Genomic DNA, 22,336 nt, shown 5'->3' on the forward strand with positions numbered 1-22,336 from the left:
AATTAATTACTCAAATAATTAAAATACATTTTAATTAAATGTATTTAATTTAAATAATTCTAGAAAATTTGAGTTTTTTGGCTTGAGTACAAAAAAGGGAGCAATAAATTTTCACAAAAAAACCAAAGAAATTTGAGTTTAAAGAGTCAAAAGTTTGGTAGAAAAAAATCTGAAATTATGACAACTCTGAAATTTTCTACAAAATTTTTTTTTAATTTCCTGCAAGTGAAAATTTAATAAGAGGTGTAACGTAAAATATCTTTTAAATAATAAAAAAATTGTATAATTATTTCATTACCATCGTAACATAACCAAGTTATTTTACAGGTAATTGTTAAATGATTTAGCTATCAGAAAGCTATGCTTTTATAGATCCTGACATTTGATTGGTTAACATGCACAGCTGCAGACCAATCACGTCGTCCGTAGCCGGGTTGAGCTTGACTAACTTTCAATATAAAACTTATGAAATAATGACATTCAGTCATATCTTCAAATATATTGATACATTTTGATGCTCTGGTGGAACGGACGATGGGAAGATTCGTTCAAACAGCCATTTTGTCAAATTGATGCTTAAAAATAATATTAATTCGCTTATTGTTATTAAATGATCAATTCTTGTGAAAATAACATTTAATTCTCTTAACAGCGATTGCATTTCTCTACATCTAATTTGCAAAAACAGTTTGCAAAAGTTTTAGGCAAATAGATGAATATTGCATAATATTATGTCACTGATTGTCTATCAATGCAGTTAAATTTGACATCAGGGATTTTATAAACATAACAGACACTAAATAAATGTTACCAAGTCTTATTATATTTTATTATAAAGAAAAACTTCATTTATTAGCATTCTTGAAATTGATACATCAAAATAGAGCTACACTAAGAAAATAAAAATACAAGTCATGAGAATAAAGTTGTAAGTTTATGACTTTATTCCTGTAATTTTATTTTATTATTTTCTTTGTATGGCCGACGTATGAAATAAATTCACTTTATCTCAAATTGAATCCTTCAAACTGAACGTTTTGACATGTGGCTTGTGGAATTGATCTCCTCCCCAACAGTTGCTGTTTTTGTGCTTCCTATATTCTAATTTATCTGGTAAATGTGTTGCTTTTGTTTGGAGGAAGTAAATACCTTTATTTAATATTTTGTTTTAATCGTTCTCTCGTCTCTTTGAGGTCACCTGGTCATGCGTTGCCATGGAAATGACCTGGTGTTTTCAATCAGCCTCACTGGGAAAATCCATTGTTGAGATTGAGAGGGGGGGGGATGTTTTTGGATTTTGTTTGGGCCCAGATTGTTTTAGTTTTGAAGTTGTTAGTTAATTGTAATTAAGTAAATATTTTTCTAGGAATATAGTTTAGCACAAATGTGTTTTTTCTATCTGGAAATGTAAATGTTGTTGCCACCCCTCCATTAGTCCTGGTAGGAGCCGATGCTTTAAACGCCAGGTGGTTTGAATGCATCTTATGCTTTGAACTGGACTGAAAAGTTTGAAGAACTGCATAAAGAAAAAAATTCAGAGCTCTACAATTTCTGGATTCAGTCTGATTTCTCTTAGCAAACCAACAGGAATGTTATTAGTTCAAATTTGATTTGAAAAACTTCATTTCTGATTTTAAATCAAAACTTATCTTTGCATATTTATTGCCCACTGTTACTCCTCAAAGACTTCATGATTCATTTTTGATTGTTTTTTTAAATAATAGAAGGAGAGAAAAAAAAAACTATAATTTGAACTAATTTTTGATTAATTTTTGGTTGAACAAAACATTTGAAACAGAGTTGGTACCAAGCCGTAGCATTAAACTGGACTTTCAAGTAAAAATGCGAGAGCAGCATGGTTCTATTTACATCAAGTACGTCAGGCTGTGCTTGTTTCATCGTTTAATCGATCCTGAACTTATCTTCAGAGCCGAGTTTGTGCGTCTTGCAGCTGGTCGCTGGACTTCTCGCTGGTCCCCTCACTGGACTTCTCGCTGGTCCCCTCACTGGTCCCATTGGTCTGGGCTTCCCGCTGGGACTGGAGCCGGTCCGGCAGCAGAACCTCCACCGTGTAGCTGACCCGTTTGGCCTGGAAGATGCTGTACGTGTTGTCAAACCTCAGCACATCTGTTCAACAGGAAGTGGAGCCTTTTAAAGGGGAGGATCTTGAGTTGTGGGGATTATGGGTAAACAGTCGGACGACTCACAGACTCCTGGAAGCTCACAGGTCAGCGACCCGTCCTCAGGAACCAGGTGAGCGTTGTACCGCTGGCTGGGAATCACTTCCTGCATTTCAGACGCTTTCTTCCACTCACCCTTCCTGGTTTTTAGAAACACCCCAAAGCCGATGTCTGCGCCCTCGCAGGCGAACTGCCACCTTAAAGAGTCGCAGATAGGAAACATTTATACAAACTGTGTAATGAGATCATCTTTAACTTGAATGTGTTAGTATTCGAGATGAACATAAACTCCTAATCTACACAAAATTTCTGATTTAAAGATGACGTAATGTGCTAACTTCACATTTTGGACATTTTTATATTTCCATCTATTGCTTCTAAAAACAACCAGAGTTTAAAAAACAAACACCTGGTTGTATTCTGACAATAAGTTGACATTTTTATTGAATCTGGAAAATGGAAATGTAAAGTCACAAATCAACAGGCACTAACCTTCACCTAGTGACCCCAGCGGAACTCTGCCCGTTACCTAGCAACCCCAGCCACGCCCATCCTGTTACCTAGCAACCCAACTGGAGTTTAGCAATTTTGGCCAGCTGGTTTTAAGATAATACTTTGTAGATCGCCTGGGGGGGTGGGATGTTGTTTGCTCCAGCATAGCAAACTATAAAAATTAAAATAAGTAAATAAAATAAATAAATCCATTTAACATCATTTCTAAATAGTTCAGTTAAGTAAATAGCGGTTCCCCGTTTTACTTGCAACATCGTTTTGCTTGTTCGGTTTGTATCAAGCCAAAGGGATGGAAGATTGTTTCTCTTTATGCATGTGTAATTTTAAATTGATCTGTAATTGTCCCATTAGCTCCCAACCCCACTAGGGACAAGGTGATGGGATGGAGGGGAAGAGGGATGAATGGGTGGACGGACGGACGGACGGACGGACGGACGGACGGACGTCCCTCCCATTAGCACACTGACCGGAGGACGCAGCCCGGGAACAAGATCTCAAAGTCCATCTGTTGGGAAGAACCTCGATTGACGGTCAGGCAGTGTTCGTAATCCACGTTGACGTGATCCCGCACGTAGTAGGAAGGAGGAACTGGTCCAACATGGTTTATCTGCACAAGATTCACCAAAGGTTAAAATACAGGGAACGATGAAAACTTGGGAAGTAGAAGGTTAGAAGAAATCGAGGCTTGACTTACGATGCCGTTTTGTCTGACTGCTTGTGACCATGTTATTTAGACATTCAACAGCAGGTCACACGAAGCACAGAAAGGTTCTTTTTTCCATTTATTCACACAAAAATCAATCAAATAAAACCAGAATAGTGTATTATAATACATAAACCCAACTAAAAGGACAGGCCATTGTTTCCTGGTGCGAACTCTGCCTACTGTAATGTAATTACATGAGAGTGAGTAAAAACGAAGTGTAATCTGGACTAGAGGTGGGCACCAATCATTTTTATTTTATGATCATTTTGTCTGGGCCTTTCACAATAAATTTTACTGGAAGATAAATTGTCCCAGAAGTTATTGCTATAAACGATAATACAGTTCCTTTGAGATAATTTTCAAGTAATATGAAAATTATAATAATAATGCAAGAACACATTCTTTAACTTTAAATTCTAATAAGTTAAATTCAGTTCCACTGGAACTGGAAGTACTTTAAAATATCCAAAATAAAAACAACAGAAAGAACAAATAAAATCAATTACAAAGTTTCTGCAAACAAAACTGTCCTTCAAAATAAAGGGCTAATTGAGACCAAAGACTGAAAACTTTTTATCATCCAGTTTTTGGTGGAAAGAGAGAAAAATGATCAATTATGCAAATGGAAATTATTGATCTTGTTTTAATTTATTGTACAATTGATTTATTGCGACAGGCCCATTGTTGTCACAATAAATCCTCAATCATAATATTTAAAAAAAGTCTGTATTTTGGGGATTTTTTTTTTTTTTTTTTACAATTTTCTCCACTGTCTGTTCAATGAAAGCATCAATAAATATCAATAAACTGTAAAATATGACTGAATGAAGTTACTGTGTGAAGTTAAATTATTTAAATTACATTTATTTATGTGACTGGTGTCCTAAAGAAGCAAATAAAAATTTTAAGAACAATATTTGTGTTTGTGGGGCTAGAACTGCTGTGCCATGCAGTCACAAAAAAATAAACAAATAGTTTTTAATCAGTATCACAAAATATTGTGAGAAAACTTTAAGTCCGTATTGCCAACCCTAATCTGGACAAACTTACAAAGAGAAAACAATAAAAACCATGTAAAAACAGACTGAAGGCTGTTTATGTTTAAAACTCTCACATTACATAAACTGTGCACAATTAAAACCAACTGAGAATTAAAAAAAATAAAATACCTTACAAAAATCCATAAGGCTCAAAGTTTTTCAAGTTAAAAAAAATAAATAAATTAAATAAATAGTGATTTCTGATGTTTGCAATTTGTAACTGTGATCCTTGGTTCAAAAATAATTACAGGAGGAAGAAGTTAATGGTTGGATTCATTTGCAACATTAATATTTTCTAAGAAACAAACAAAAATATATATTCTTAGGCTAAATATGTTTTTTTTTTCTTCATCATCTTTAGAGTGGGAGAAACTTTCCAATTAAAAATATAGTTTGTTGTTTGAAATAATATTTTTCTGCTTCTTAAATTAACAAAAACAAAACTCTAAAAAAGATATTCTGCCAATTTCTAAAAACCAATGAGGTGTTTTTATTATAATTAAATATTTTACGGGTCAATTATCCAACCAAACACAGAAAAAAAAAAAACAGTTTCACGTCAGTCTGCAGTGCACTTTAAATAATATTAGCACTTTGATTCCTGCAGTTTACAATTATTTATCAAGTGATTTATGCTAACCTAAATGAAACAACAAAGCAACAGAACATATTTAGTACAGTTGCTTAATAATGCAATCTAAAATGATAATAAAAATGTATTTAACAGACCTAAAAGTTAAATTTAACCCTCGTGACAGATAATGCTTTCTGATAAATGTCCTCCTTGTGCTGTAAGATCAATGACTAGACGACGCTGCGTTTGGTGCGTTATCATGTAAGAACAAGGTGAACAGAGGTCAGGTCCCAAACTAAGCAAAACATCACCGAACAATGTGATGGACACAGCTAGCTGACCGGCGAGAAGCTAAACCCAAAACATTTAGAGGCCGAGTTAATCCTAAGCATCCTGAACGAAGACAAAATCAATTTGAATCTTCGAGTTCTTCATCTGTCTTGGGCCCAATTTTTTATCTGAAGAAACAGCCACAAACACGAATCAGTTTTATGATTAGTTCATAGAGCAGCTTCTACTGGGTTGGCTCTACGTTAGGCATGGGCAGTTACCTGATCAATGAGTCGCATTTCAGAGTGAGGATGAAAACAAATAATTCACGATCAATGGTTTGATAGATTGGAATTAGTTTCAGTCAATTAAACTTTCGTTTAATCTGCTTAAACTTTCGTTCAGAATTGTAGTTTGACCGCCATCCAGCAGAGGGCGTCACTGGCCATTCTTAAGGGGTTGATACAGAAATAAAGACGGCGGGGGTCATGCCAGAGTCAGAGTGCGGTTTGTATGATGGCGTGGAAGAACAAAAAAACAAGAGTAAATTTCCACTAAAACAGAGATTAATCTCATAAATTTTATAGAAAAAAAATGGAAATATCACAATTTGAAAAGTCAAAAATTTAGAGATTCATCTAAAAAACTTCTGTTTTTTTCTAGCAAATGTTCGATTTCGAATTCAGCAACTTTCTAATTTTTCTAGAAAGTTTCTGACAATAATCTAAAAGTTTTTAAGTTTTTTTTCTTCGCAAATATCCGACCTTTGGAGTTCAGAAAAAAAAGTTCTGAGATTATTGTTAAACTTTCCTTCTAACAGATCCTCTTTTTTAAACCTAATTTGGAATGAAACTTGCACTTTATGAAGTTCTGTTTTGAAATGTTAACAGTCAACAAGCCCCTTAAATTTCACTTAATATTTTTGTATTTAGCAACCTCAGAGGTTTCTGTTTGGTTATATTTTATAAATATGTCCAAGTTTATTAATGTGAGAAAACCATGATTTTCCTGTTTATTCAGTCAGTACGTAATACAGCTGGCAGATAATATTGTTATATTAAACATTTCTTAAACTCAGCATAGCAAACGAAAGAAATACAATATCAGCCGTTCAGAATACATAAAACATGCAAGTTGCGAATTAGAAGCTAAAACTGCGCCGCCCTTCACGCCTTACGTTACCTGTAACTACAAAAAGCAGAAAGACAACATATCGTTTTACTTTAAATGTTTGTGTAAATAAAATGAAATGGTGTAATGTTCATGATAGTTGAGGATCTCAGACCGGCCCATGCCTTTACTGCATCAGCTACAGAGAATCTGATCTGGCAGGGAGATTTTTATTGATTTGCTTTTCCTATTGAAGCAAAGCGAGGCAGGAGAGGAGCAGCATGACGGCGAACTGAACAGTTCTTTTATAGAGCAGGCAGGAACAGGCTTTGAACTGAACAGTTCTGTTATACAGCAGGCAGGAACAGGCTTTGAACTGAACAGTTCTGTTATACAGCAGGCAGGAACAGGCTTTGCTAGAGCTGCCAAGATGCATTTTGCTGGACGATAAATTATTCCAGAAGTTATTGCGATAAACGATAAGAATTGTTGTTTTGAGACCATTTTCATTTAATACAATGATAATGGCAAAATAATGCAAGAACACATTTTTAAGGATCAATAAACTTTAAACTCTGGTGAACATTTAACTGGAAGACATTTTAAATATTCCAAAATAAATAAACAAAAACAACAGAAACAACCAATAAAATGAATTATGAAGTCTCTAAGCAAAATTGTCGAGGCGAAACCACCAGACTGAAAAGCTTTACTATCCAGTTTCTAGTAGAAAGAGAGAAAAATGAAAAACGATAAATAATGCAAATGGAAATTATTGAGATTTTTTTAATTTGTCTTACAAATTAACTAATTTATTGGTTATTGTTACAGGCTGGACATGTAAAACTAAGTTTTGTATCTACAATAACAGACCACTTTATTTGTTTACTTCAAGTGCTGCCACTTTATTTTATTTTTGAAAAGGAGAAAAAGTTTTTTCCACTTGACAATTTTGGCTCATATAACAAAACGTTTGGACACCCCTGTTGTATCGAATATTAAAACAGCCTAGATATTATCCAAACATTCAATGATCCTGTGAGATTTACATAGATTAGGACCCCAGGATGGCTTATGGAAATCTATTTCTTTATTTAAGGTGCTTGGTCAGAGCAGGTAAATCTGGCAGTTACAGAGCTAGCATAAACCAAACTTTGCAAGTCAAATGTAAATATGCAATATTTCATGTGCTCCAGGCAGTCTTTAGCAAAGCAAAGCTGCAATAAACTACATGAGCAAAAGACGAAAGTAAATGCATATCCAGAACAATTCAAAGCAGCTATTTGATTTATTTCATCTTTTTAGATCTACAGCAGGCTGAGTGGCTGAAGTTGGACTCAGACTGGCATCCAGTAACAACATATTTGATAAACCATCTCTCTTGTTTTATATGCAACATATTGTATCTCATTGATACCTGCTACTGATGTAACATTAGTAAAAGCATCATTGAGTTAATGTTTGAAAAGGAAGCCTGTTGTAAACACTTAAAATTTGCATCTGCTTCTCTCTGAACTCATAAACGTCTCGGATTACGTCGTTAAAGTCGGTCAGCATTCCAGATGTTTTTCCAAATAAACTGACCAGAAAACAACCCAGAGTCCTAAAGAGCTCTACAAGCTTTCTCCATTTATTCTCACCTAAATTAAACATATCAGAGCAAAATGTGTCAAGATTACATCTTTATCAATTACATTTACAGCTACTTACAAACATATTAGAGACACTTAAGCTTTCTAACATTTTCTCACTTAACAGCCAAAGTTAAATGTGTTTTGGGGGATTTTATGTAAAATCAGTACATAATGGTGGAGTGAGAGAAATGCTACAAGTTTTTCTAAATTGTTTACAAGTAAACAATGTGCTTATATTGCACCCTCATTCCTCAAATAAAACCCAGTCCAGCAACAGACCCAGTACAGCTTACTTTAAATTCACCTTACTGGTAAACAGAGTCCAACTGCATGTGATTTAATCTCAGTATAAATCATCTGTTCTGTGAAAGCTTCAAAGGTTTATTAGCAAACAAACAGAATCCTGGAGACCAGAGAACCCAACTCAGAGGTCAGGGGGAAGTTTCAGCAGGTCAGATTACTGGTGCATTCACACCAGACAAGGTTAGTCCGATTTTCAAAACCAGCTGACCAAACATACTGGATCTCTGCATGGGTTGCTAGGTGATGGGTGAAACTTTGCTCTAGGGTTGCTAGGTAACTGGGCAGCGCCTGCTGATTTATGACATTCCAAAACTTTTTGTAACGGTTCATTTTCCAGACACCAAAAAGCATCAACTTCTTGCCTAAAAACTGCTTGGCGGGGTTATTTTTAATGCTTCAGCTGTTTCTAGAAGCAGTAGAGACCAAATGTAACCATAAAAACATCTAAACTGTCTGCATAATATGTTCCCTGTAAACCATCTTGGTGACCACAGAACCAGAGATTGGAGAGTCCAACCCAAAGTCTTCTCAGTGGAAGACATCCTGGTGGGATTGGGCAGTAATTTGAAATACTTTCCACTCACTTTGCAATTATGCTCCACTTTGTGTTGCTCCATAAAACCTGCTGAACTTTGTGTTGCAATGTGACAAACATGCGGAAACGGCACCCAGTTGTTTTTTTTCCAACCAGTTCTGATCAAAACACGACTGAAAATGGGCTCTGCTGCTGGACTGGCCCCGCCGTTCAAATTGGTACCAGTTGCCTCCACAGTTTCTGTTTGTTTCTAGGAAATCCCTGCATTCGCATGGCCTTATTAGTTGCTACTTTTTGTCTTTTATTGCTTGTTGAACTACGACAGAGCAGAGTACACCAGTCAGCTTAAGTCAAGATAACCTTACTGAAGTTGATGAAAGCCGTTTTACTGCAGGTGTGATTAAGAACTGATATTTAATCAAGATCAGAAAACCCATAAGGTGGTATCAAAGGTCTGAAAGGCTAAAATGGCTGAATCTGCTGAGGAAAGGCTAGATTATGGCCAACATTTATGCTACAATTATGATAAATGTACCTAAAACTGATCAAAATGTTTTAAGTACAACTGGGGAAAAAGTGCCACAATGTAATGAAAGTCAGAAACTAAAAGGGCAAACGCTGCTCCTAGAATCAATGAGCCAGAGATCTATTTTTGTTGCTCTAGATACTTATCTTTTCCAACTCATCAGCCACTTCTTGCATGAAATAATCAGCAGCAGCAGGTTTGCTGACTCACCCTGGTCCGACAGCGAGGATCTCCATCAGGATCCGTCGCCTTCCCTCCATAAATGGCCGGCAGCTCTTCTGCATCGATGTACTTCAGTAAAACCTCCTGCCAGTTTCCTGAAAAAAAACCCAGTATAGCATGTGTTTACAGTTACAGCACAATATAAATAAACGTCCAGGTCCTCTTTACATAAACAACCATGTTTAGTCTATGAAAAGATGTAAAAATGTGAGAACGATATGCTGGTATCATTTAACCACGGTTAAGTGATGCCATGTGCTTTGACACTGTGCGCCGTTTTGATTTATGGTATTTGTTGCACAAGTGTAACAGATACCATAAATCACTGAACAACATAGTTCAGTGTTATGTTGCGCAGAGTCTGCCAGTTGCGTGGCTGATTAATTTAACTCCAGTTAATTAGAAACAGTTTCAGATTATATATTTTCCAAAGTAAGAGGCCGGGCTGAAACTTAAATGTATTAAATCGGTCAGGATTAGGGATGAAAGGTATTGATTAATGAAGTTGATTTATCTGGTCAATAGTCTAATGGTTAACATATAAGCCGCCATTTTCTTAAAACCCTGAGTTTTCTTTTGTACAGATAGTCGGCCGTCGTTTTATAACCTGTAGAGCTAAATTTTTCAAAATATGCTGTATTTGTGTATTAAAAAATATTGTGAAACTTACGGAGCTTGCAGACTGCTTATATTTCAAAACTGAACCGCTTAAGGTGAGATTTTCATCTCACATGGTCAGCCGCCATCTTTGTTTCTGTATCAGCGACGCCCTCTGCTGGATGGAGGCCACACTACAACACTAAAAAACCGGTCTATGCGGACTTTAATAGTTAATCTATTGGTACAAATTTTTATTAAATGAATCATTAACCATCGATTAATCGTAAGTCGATTAATTATTAGCATCCCCAGCCAATATGAAATTGAATTTCAAATAGCAGCAATATTATTGTTGGCTATATTTTTGAGACACTGTACAGCTCTTTCTTTCTTTCTTTCTTTGTTTATGTGCATTGGTTGAGTATTAACAAAAATAGAACACTATAACATTTACAGCCTTGGCTAATTTGCAATGCAGATGGGCTTTCAACAACATAAAACAATTTAAAAGACAATAAAACATCATAGCATCACTGCACAAATCCTAAAATGTAATTTAAACAAGCTCTGGAGTGACGTGTCCACATCTCACCCCCCAGGATGTTGATCTTTTGTCGCGTGATTTCACTCAGGAAGTGCTTGACGAGGTTATAGGCCACTGGAAAGAGCTTAGGAGCTAAAGGAGGAAAAACATAGAAAACAATGTAAAATAATAAGTATGTTGCAAGCATACATGGAGCACAGGTTTGACTTTACTTTGGATTTTCTCACTTAAACAAGTGGTTAGAAATATACATACAAAGTTAAATATATCCGCATATTTAAAATAAAAAAACTTTCAATAAGTGGTTCTTATGTGTTTTTTACAACCCTAAACTATGAACAGTTAAACCCGTACTATCAAGTGTACAAAGACTAAATTAAATACATTGTTATTTATAAATTGGGTACATGAAGTTAGTTTCATTATTTATAATTTTTTATATTTTAAAAAAAATAAGTTTACCCTTAATTACAAACAGCCTCTTCAGGCCTTCTGGGTAGTTATCTTCAAACATCTGGAGGATCTGGAGGAGAAACAGCAGAAAATCAGCAAATTGTTCATCTTAAGAGAGAATTACGCAGTTTGTGTCGCTTTGCACCTCTCCATATGTTTCTATCGCAGGTTTCCATAAGTGCTTCAGTCCCAGACCTTCAACATCGTAGATCATCGTGATTGACTCGATATTCCTGCCCAGCTAAAACACAACACAGAATAATAATAATAAAAACAACAAAACTTACAGGATGGAGAAAAAGGGATAACATGGTGTTACTATTGCGAGAAAAGTTAAGCTACTTATTACTTCATTTCATAAATCCAAAAAACTACTCTGACAAATATTCTCATTTGTAATGCAGTTCTTTAGGTCACCAATCACATAAAGAAGTGTGGTTTGTGTCATTAAACCACACAAAATAACCATATTTAAGAATATTTTTTACATTTATTGATACTCTAAATGGTGGAGAAAATAGTACAAATTAACAAACAAAACTAATTGTAATTTTTTGTGAAAAAAATAAATCAAAACGTTTGCCAAAAAACTAAGAAATTATCAGATTAATTTGAGAATTTTCAAATTTTTTTGTGTGTGGAAATTTCAGAATTTAAAAAGTCAAAAATTTGCTTCAAAGATCTTGAATTGAACGACATTGTACCCCGCCTCTCGCCCAGAACGTTATCTGGAGATCGGCACCAGCACCTCCTGACCCCACTGGGGATTAGAAAATGGATGGATGGATCTCACGACATTTTGAGTTTGCTCAGATATTTTCTAGAAAAAAATATGGAAATTTCAGTTTCAAATGTAGAAAATGTCCATGTTTTTCAAAAAAAAATTTTAAATTTCTGAGTTTTTTTCTCAAATATTTTACTTTCGTAGTTCTGAAATCTCCTTGGGTTTTTTTTTCTCAAATAAATTCTCAGATTAATCTCAAAATTTCAGATTTTTTTCTAGCAAATTTTCAACTTTTCAAACTCAGAAATATTTTAGTTTTTTTTTTATTATTTCTTAATTTAATCTGAAAATATCTGAGTTTATCTAGCAAATGTTTGACTTTTTGAGCTATAAAATTTCCATATTTCTTCTGAAGAAATTCTCAGATTAATTTCAAAATTTCTGATTTTTTTTGGTGGAAATTTCTCATTTTTTCCATCTTCTATGCCCTAATATATTGTCGTAAGTTTCCATGCTTTAAGCTGGCAGCCTTCTGGACCGAGTGTCCACCTTAGCGTTAGCAACCTTTGCTCTTACTCTCTCTGACTGCAGGTTGCATTCCTTCTGCAGCATCTCGCAGTCTCTGATCTTGGACTTGATGAAGTCCTGCTTGGACGCAGACAGGAAGAGTCCTTTGGGGTCCACGGGCCCAATCACGTCGTACCAGATGGGGCTCCCTTCGCGGTCGTAGCCACACATTCCTCCTGAGAGATACTTCTCTATCACCTACAGGGGGCAGCCATTTTGAATCACACAGCTGATTTTTGAAGACCTGAAGCTGCGTTTCCATTATAAATGTGCACAAATCTTTGTCTATATTCTGCTAATGTAAAAACAACAATCAAACAAAAAACAATTATATATGAAAATAAACTTAAACTCAATTTAAGTTTAAATTAAATTAATGGTTTTTCTGCCATATCTCTTCTGATATGGCAGAAAAACCACATCATACTACCGCAAAACCATAGTGGCATATTAAAACCATTATAGATAGAAAAAATGGAGTACATTTCTCCCAAAAATTTTGAAGAGTTTGAAAAGTCAAAAATTTGATAGCAAAAAAAAAAAAAGAAGTTCTATAAAAAAAAAGAAATTCCAGAATTTCTTTCCCTGAGAAAATGTCAAACTTTTGGTTGGAGGTTTCCAGCACATTTTTGACTTTTGAAGCTCATAAAATTCCTTGTTTTTTCTAGAACATTTCTGAGATTAAACTCAAAATTTCAAAATTATTTTTAGCAATTTTTCAAGTTTCCAAAGTCAAAAATTTCCACGTCTTCAGTCTCAAAATTTCAGATTTGTTTTATTAATTCTTGACTTTTGAAACTCAAAAATGTCCTCGATTTTTTGTCCTGAAAATTTCTAAGATTAATATCAATACTTTGGGGAATTTTCAAACAAATTTTCAACTTGTTAAAGTCAGAAATTTCAAAGTTTTTCTCTTGAAAATTATTTACATTAATTTCACTTTTTTGGAGCAAATTGAAGCAATTTTCTTGAAAGTTTTTCTCTTGAAAATTTATGACAATCTCAGCATTTTAGTATTTTTTCCCCAAAATTTTCAACTTTTCAAACAAAGAAATTTCTATTTTCTTGGATAAATCTCAAACTTTCTAAGGTTTTTGCATACATTGCTCCACGTATTATTTTTTTCCATCTCCAATGATCCCAATTAATACTAAAACTTTTTTATCAACGTTGTTTAAGCTAATTTCTTTATCATAATTTCGATTTGGACAGTTTTATCTCTGAGGGAAACGCAGCAGCCAGTGCTTGTCTTTTTGCGTTTTACCTCTGGTGGTTGCCAGTCGGTGATTATTGCGTCTACTTTCATGTGTTTCCTGAACTCCAGGTGCTGAAACAGAAGATTTATTTGTGTTTAGCTTAAACATTAGCATTAGCATGGCGGATTTTCACATGTCCTGCAGATTAGTGGAGGCAGATTAGCTGTAAATGATGCAACCGGTAATCTTAACCTGCCACAGGTCTTTATTTAATCACTTGTCTGTGTCTTATCTGCCTCTGGGTGCAGTGATGACTCAGTTTGTGAACCTTCACCCCCCTCTACCCGCTATAATCTGGAGCCTCGCCTGCAGCTAGGAGCGCCTCCACAGATTAATTAATAAAAACTATGTGTTTGTTTTTAGCTCCTTTGTGTAATTTGCTGCAGATTATTAAATAATGCGAAATATTGCATTACCTTTCGCAGCATGGCCTCTGACTTCTGCACATTGAAGTTCCTCGCTGAAACAGAAGAGGCAGAGGTTTAATCTGGTGAAAAATGTCTTAATCTGGGATTACACACTCATCCTGCGGTTTTAATTTTTCTGTAGCTCTAAAAATAATTATGGAAAAACTGAAAAATAGTCAAGACAGTTTTGAGACGCTGAACAATCAAATGTAACAATCTCAGACGTTTTCACGTTGCAGATTATGAGATTACAGATTAACGCTGGAACGGAAAGAGTTTTCATAAAGTGTTGAAATGAGCAGTTTTTCATGTCTTACAGGAAAAAATAACACATATGTACTTTAAGACTTTATTCTTCTATTTACCCAAGTTTTCTCTGTCAAATCTTTGTCTCTTCATTCTATTTTTGGGAAAACTGAAAATCCCAGAAATTAAATTTCACAAATAATAAACTGTACCTTAATGAATCAGAGCAAAAATAATTCAATCCAGATTCAACTACTGGAGTTTAGATATTTGTGTAATTCAGAGAAGGTAGCAATGAATTAAAAATATCCACTTTTCTGTTTTTATAACCAGTTATTAAACCACCGGTGGAGAGCAGAGTGGACACTTCAATGTCTAAGACTCTCTGTAAGGTGATTAACCGTCTGGCAGCGCGGCGAGATGAGCGCTGGATTATGCTGCATTCACTGACCCACCGTTAAAACGAGGAGGCGTCGCTAACGCCTCTTCCTTAGCTTTAAAGGCGACGTGTCACGCTTCCTTTAATAACTTAGAGGGGCGTCCAAACGTTTTGTTATTTTGGACAAAATAATCAAGTCAAAAGTAATTGTGGGCCTAAAATAAATAAATAATAAGAAAAACTTTAAAAATTGTTGGGGGTTTTTCAGTTCCCAACAATAAACCAACAATAATTTTTATTAAATAAATACTTTTTTTGAAAGAAAGAAAGAATAAAGTTATTGCAGATACTAAAGAATTAAAGAGTTTTTTTAACGTCATTAAAATAATAGCAAATTTATTTGGGCTCAAATAAAAAAAAATAATTAAAAAAAATATTCCACCTATCCTCAGCATGCTTTAACAAGGTTTAGTAAATTAAATAAAAGCAGATTTTAGGTTTTCTGAAGTCTGACTGAAATCTCAAACAGTTTTTTCTAGCTAATTTTTGACTTTAGCAAATTCCCATTGGTGAATAGCGTACCTGAAAATGGTAAGAGTAGCACTACTTCAACATATTTTACTCAAGTGAGAGTAAAAAGTATTTGGAAAAATGTTTACTCAAGTACAGAGAAACTGATCAAATGATTAATAATAAAGCTCTTATTATCTTTATGGCCGGCACAGATCTGATTGATTTCCTTACACTTTGGCCTTGATAAGACATCACCTGCATTAGCCGCTGCTCTCATTGGTAAGTGGGAATGTGACCAAACGTCACCTGGTTCTCTGGATGATGGAGCCAATTTACACGTTTGTTTGTTGGCTAACACTGCTGCATTTATTTAGATATTTTATAAATTCAATCCTCCTCCAAACAGAGGCTATATCTGACAGAACCCGCTTGTGATTCTTTGTACAGTAAAGTCCAAGCAGACTTTGCATGTTCTATCTCCAAACTAATTTTCCTCTGAAATCACTTTCTTTATCCCTTTGTGTCAGAGCAGCAATAAAACGTTATGATTTTTATTTAGCATATTTAGCCTAGTAATTCATTATCAATATCAATAGATGGTCAATAGATCTGGTAGAAAATTCAATATTCAACAATGAACTCCGATCCAGAACCGCACAGCATTGTGGGAAATGACTTCTCAACCTCTCATAGCTAGCTAAGCAAAGTCGGTGGAATCAGCTAACGCACTCTCTGGTTACCTAGCAACTCAGTCATTCTTGGTTACCTAGCAACAGCCTGTTGAGTAACTGCCGCAGGAGCAGTTTAAGTTTCTCCAATTTGCCTCATAACTGCTTAAAAACAAAAACAACAATGGTGTGGGGTGAAAACTAGGACTAGCCACGCCGCCTATTTAAAACAAAAACCTAATCAATAATTATCAATATTTGACTGATATGAAACGTTTATATTGTAATAAGTATTTCAGCCTTATCGTCCATCCCAACTGTTTCTGATTTTATTCTGAGGAAACTCAGAGCATTAGACCAACTTCAGAGAATCTCCCCAAACTATTAAACAGGCTAAAATTTTTCTTTTCCTTCCACTCAACTTTCCATTATAATGCTTTGATGAACAAGTGATGACCTAATGTGGTAGAAGTACAAATCTGTCCCCATGACTTTGTCGAACATATATTAGCTCTATTTAAAAATATTCTATTGGTCTTAATTTTCTAATATTCTGAGAAACTAAATTCTCAGAATATTGTCTGGTGCGTCTTTTATGCACAAACTGCCACCGCGCATTGGAAATCATTTAAAATGTTATTTTTTAACCGTTTGATTGTACTGTGTTGTTAAAATCCAAATTATTGCATCATTACACTGCAAAAACACAAAATGTCTAATGTTATTACACTTGGAAGAAGTCAAAACTAACTTACAAGTAACTTTTCAGAAAGAAATAAAAGCTTTAAGTAAATAATAGCTTCCTATTGATTAAAAGATTCTAGTTCTAGTTGGCAGATTAATTTATTTATAACATGGGAAACATGTCTTGTTATAGATTAAATAATTTGCTACTTTTTTATCAATGCTAAGGAATTATTTACTTAAAATGAGCTCCTATTTCTTTCTACTTGTAAGTCAGTACATTTGAAATAGGACAAATAAGATATTTGGATTAAAACTAGACAAAAATACTTGGTGAGATTTTGTGTTTTTGCAGTGCAGTCAGGCTTTTTGTGTTAAATCTTATTTTTATGCAACATTAAACTGTAAATTTAACTTTACCTAAGTGCCAGGGTGACATAACTTTAACTATTTAGCGCATTTATCACAGTAACAGAGCTTTATTGTTCATGTTCGGAGCTGCGACTCCTCGTTTCCCAGAGGCCAAAGCTGGCATTTCATAACTGAACGAAGCTTAATTAGGAGAACAAAGAGCCTTCAATGCTGCCGAGTTCTTGGTAAGAAACAATTTCTTAATATCTTCTAACCCCTGAACAGAGCAGCAGACTCCTGCAGCTACAGTAGTCCAGTCCTAATGAGATTAGCTCTGGATTAGATCGATACTCAGATTGTTGGGTCTCTGCTTTAGCCTCCCGTTTCCTCCCACAACGACGACTTCATATCTGCTGCTTCAGCCTCAAGCAGGGGCGCAGCCTGGCGTTCACGGGCTAATCAATCACTGCTGGCATCCAGTCAACCACTTTTATTTATTTATTTCAAACTGCTTTTTAAAAACAAGAAAACAAGCATAACCAAGAACAAAATAATTAGTTTTACCACGATGTTTGTTTGAAAAGGAGCAGGAGGAAGTTAACATTTATTTAATCCTACTCTTTGTCTTAATTTAATGAAATGTATTACTTACCGACTCAGTAAATATCAGAAATTTGTAATTAAAAGCATGTTATGGTATTCATGAGCCTGTTCAATTTACTGGGTTAAGAACAAACAAATAAATTAGAATGCATAAACAAAATGATTACAAACTGACTCTCGTAACAAGACAAGAAAATCTATGGACTCATAATAATAATAGTAGTAATAATTACAATTATAAATTACAAACATCAGAATAATTTGCAACTCCTTGCCAATGTGCACCTTATAAATTTTTCAGAATCTGTGTAATATAACAAATAAAATAATAAAAAAAACACAGGAAAATGTGGCCAATACATTAAATAAATTAATTTAATCCTCTCTTGCAACTTAAAAGAAATGACAGAAACCAAATTTCCTGGATTTATATCTACGAATAAAACATCATTTACACATCGTATGCAATCTGCAGTTTTCTCATCTTTAATTTAATCCCAAATCTGAAAAGACATAACAGCGCGACGGACATTTTTCATGCACATCTCACAGCGGAACAACATGTTTTAATTTAGTGGTTAAGACTTGATGCAAAATGACGTCAAACAGCAGATAATCGATCAGCGTTTATAAGTTCAGCTGAAATCAAGAGTTTCTCTGTCAACTTCTGCAAACTCTCCTCACTTGAGTTGCATCTCAGTTTCATGTAATTAACTGCAGCAGCTTCTGCTTTCCGCTTAAAGAGCAAAAACGCTGATTTTCCTTACGAATTCCCAAATAAAAGCAAAAGCAGGTTGCAGATGCAATAGAGACATTTTTTAAAATTAAGTACAATTAATTCAATTTTAACATGGGAAAATGTCTTGTTATAACTGAAATAATCTGCCAATGGAACTAGAACTTTTTCATCAATATTAAGGGATTATTTACAGAAAACAAGCTGTTATTTCTTTTGGAAAAATTACTTGTAATTTAGTTTTGTCTTATTTCAAGTGAACTAAGAAACTAGACAAAAGATACTTTGTGTTTTTGCGGTGCTCCCCGTGGTAGAGGCTCCTGAAAACCCAGGTTGATTTAAAATTAAAATCAATAAATAAGAGCAGGAGGAGTGATTAGCTCACCTCGGAGCCAGCGCAACAGGAAGTGGTCATGCTGTGCAGGAAGTTGAGGAAGAATGTCTTGTACCTTCGATCGAAACTAAAAACAGATAAACAGAAGTAGATGTTAGCTCAAACCGAACCTCACAGGTACAATTTCATAAAGAAATTTACATAAAGAGCAGAGATTTATTGTTTCAACACTGCAAAAACACAAAATCTGACCAAATATTGTCGGGTTTAGCTTCTAGTGCAAATGTCTTAGTACACTTTAAATAAAACAAAACTTTATTACAAATACATCACACCACAAACATCCAGGAACTCTTAACTGAATCGGGCGCACCCATTCATTAAATGAAGCTAAATAAATGACGCTCTATTTGACAGAGTGCAGAAGACTGACATGATACTGTCATAAACATGAAATGACACCTGACATGTACATGAAGGAGACTTTATGAACGTTTACAACTGTTGTCATGACGTGTCATTCAGTAAATAATTACATTTTAATGCAAAGTTGCATTAAAAGTTTCATTAAAACTTTGCATTATTTGGTAAGTGACACTTTTAATCCAAAGTTACATTAAATTGGTACTGAAAGTGTATTAAAAGTTGCATTAAAATGTGGATTAATTATCATTATTTGTAAATAATGACACTTTTAATGCAGAGTTACTTTATCAGGCTATGACATTAAATCAGGATTTTGTGTATTTAATTAGCTTTTACTATAAAATTGTTTTTGCATTTTTCATAACTAAGCAGATACACTGTGAGGCTTCCATTTCAAAACGTTTGGACGCCCCAGATTGAAATTACTCTTCATATGTCTGGGAGCGTCACTGCGTTTAGTCTCAGCCAGTCTGGAGCTGGAGGGAGCACTGGTTGGACTGGTGAGGTTTTCCCACACTGATCTATTGTTTCAGGGTCGAGGATTCAGGCACGCACCAGGCGTGACGTTGAGATTCATCGGGCGCCTCGCCTAAACTGGAACAAAGGTTCGATGCATGTCGTTGCACGCTGCAGCTTTACGATGCGTCTGAAGACCTTGAATTACTTTGGGAAGTTTCCAGAAAATCTCCAGGCTGCCTCTGAAGATCTGTAAGCTTTCCTCCATGTTTGCTAAAACTGAACCGATTCCCATCATCCTAAAGCTCTGGGCATTTTTGTCGGACATGATGTTTACCGTGTCCTGTTACTTTTGTAACGATGCTGTACTGTCTCTTTAAGACGAACTGTTGGACTCCCTGAGGAGCTGAAACATGCTGGGGATTTTGTTTATCTCTCGTCTGGTAAAAAGTTAGGAATTTTACATGGTTTATGAGATTTAAAAGTATTTTAGTTGTTACCTCATTCAGTATTCATGATTCTTGAAGTTTCCCCACATTTTCTCATCTTACAATAACAAACCTCCACAAGTTTTATTGGGTTAAACCAACACAAAGCCCTGAATTCATGGAAGCGTGGCAAAACAAATCTCAAAGTAGGCAAAATAATTTTTTTTGTTTTGCTTTAGAGCCAAAATTAAGACTTTTGCGCATACAGTGACGACTACATCCTTGTTACAGGAAGCTACATCTGTTCTTGAGCTAGCTACCAAGCGACCGTGTTGGGTAGTGAGCAGGTGACTACTCACTTGCGTTAGCTTTGGGGAGGCTAGCATCCCCACTGGATTACCCTACTTCCTCTACTGTCCATTAACGCAGATAGGCTAATGCTGGAGAAGCTAACAATTAGCAAGCCTAGTCATTGGTGGGGTCACCCACTGGCTGGCTACTCATTCAGGTGTCCATTAGCACAGATAGGCTGACCAGTTTAAGCATGCTAGTTACCAGCCTCTCCAAAGCTAACACAAATGAGTAAGGCACCTTTTCGGTCGAGTCAGCCCATCATTAATCAAAGCACGTTTAAGAATGGATATAGCCTCTAGCGACAAGAAATAGCCAATACTATGTGCTTAATAGTCTTAATTTTGGCACTAAACTTGTGCCATAGAAGAATGGACATTTCATAGATTCTGGATCTGAGTTCATAGGTAGATGAATGGACCTAAATACAGAGCGGATGTGTTGAAAATTGATCTTCATAGATGAAATATTTGACCTTTTTTGTAAATTAGCAATAAGTTCAGTTTCTAGCTGTGCAAAGCTGGTAAGTAGATACCCTAAAAGACTTGCAGCTGTAACTGAAAACCTCCACCTCAGCTCTGAACTACCTTCTGTTGGTCCATTGGTCAATTTAAAAGACTGAAATTTGTGGTTGTAAATGACAAAACAGAGATGTTTACGTTTCCAGAAGAGCCACCAATTGATAAGCTGATGTAAATATGCCCATAATTGTTTTTATAGTAGCTTCCTATTACTCTCTTATAAAAGTAGTAAATTGAGTGTTTTCATACTATAAAGCCTTTATAGTGTGGAAGTGCATCCAAAACCGATATAAGGGATCAAAATTATGGGAGCGGTAAACTGCATGTCAGCAGATATTAAGCTTTTCCACACTTCTTGATTGACATTAACTAAAATAAGCAGGATTAAAAAAAAGAGTAAAACTAGAGACAAACATTATGGAGAGCTTTTTAATTCATAAAAATAAAACTTACTTGTTCCAGCGCCTCAGCCTGCTTAGGACTGAGGTCTCCAACTCTTCCGCTCATGTCTCAGACCTAAAGCTGGCGGACAGGCAGCGCTTATTCAAAGTCAAATCCACAGACAGGCGCCGTTAACTGCGGGCCGGTTCTCCGTGTCTGACGCCGCCCCGTGATGCTCGTGTGCGGCCGCAGTCTCCTGTTACCCTCCGCTGACGGCGGCCTGGAGGTGGAAAACGAAAAGGAGGAGGAAAAAATGTAAACACGACCCTCACAGACGCAACGCCAGCAGGTGATCACTTTAACCGACAGACTCGGCCAAAGATCTGCGAGGGAACAAGAGATGTCACTCCGCCGCAGGAAGAAGGCGCAACTAGATAAAATGGATGATCCGCCTCTCTGTATGGAGGCCACCAAGGACCAAAACTCAACATGGGAAATAAATGCACAAATATAATAAATAAATAAATAAATAAAGTAGTTAATTCTTCAGATTTTTCATTTGACCGCAATATTACAAATACAAAAAATATAAATAAACAGAATTCAATTTCTTCTTTGAGTAGGAAAATAAAAATGTTATTATCTAACATACAATAACACAGCATTCTGTTGGAATGTGTAAAGGAATGTGTCCTTTAGTGACACATTCTGTAGATTTTTTATTTAAGAACTTAAGCGTTTTTTGTACAATATTAACAATACATGAAAAGATGCAAAAAAAATGTCAACTGGATAGGAAAGTAGATATTTATTGCTTAATTTGCAATAACAGCATTCCTTTTGTGTACACTTGATTATTTGTAGCAAAGGATGAATCTGCAGCTACAAAGTGCTACCGACATCAATATATGAAAAGCTCAGTTCGTTCTGCTGCACTTAGCATCAATACATTGTAGGGCTGATCTGTTGATTTATTTTAATTTATTAACCCAATAATAACTGGATAAAAAATGTGCTTAATATGAGTTTTTTTATTTTCTATTTTATTTCATTTTATTTTTTGTTCTGCAGTTTTCATTAAACGAACTGTGGCTT

At 35.3% G+C, this 22,336-nt stretch overlaps 1 protein-coding gene across 1 annotated transcript; it reads right to left on the minus strand.

Moving 5' to 3' along the window:
- Positions 1-267: 267 nt before the first annotated feature.
- LOC114154141 (SEC14-like protein 2) lies at positions 268-21,669 on the minus strand. The gene is made up of 12 exons (XM_028032968.1): positions 21,314-21,669; positions 18,730-18,805; positions 14,174-14,217; positions 13,766-13,828; positions 12,511-12,699; positions 11,356-11,451; positions 11,220-11,280; positions 10,806-10,889; positions 9,602-9,708; positions 3,161-3,300; positions 2,208-2,377; positions 268-2,127 (listed from the first exon to the last, which is right to left on the minus strand). The coding sequence occupies exons 1-12, from the start codon at positions 21,365-21,367 to the stop codon at positions 1,925-1,927; spliced, it is 1,287 nt and encodes a 428-aa protein (XP_027888769.1). The 5' UTR covers positions 21,368-21,669; the 3' UTR covers positions 268-1,924.
- Positions 21,670-22,336: the final 667 nt, after the last annotated feature.

The sequence above is a fragment of the Xiphophorus couchianus genome, chromosome 12 (assembly GCF_001444195.1).
Source record: "Xiphophorus couchianus chromosome 12, X_couchianus-1.0, whole genome shotgun sequence".
In the NCBI taxonomy this organism is placed as follows: domain Eukaryota; kingdom Metazoa; phylum Chordata; class Actinopteri; order Cyprinodontiformes; family Poeciliidae; genus Xiphophorus; species Xiphophorus couchianus.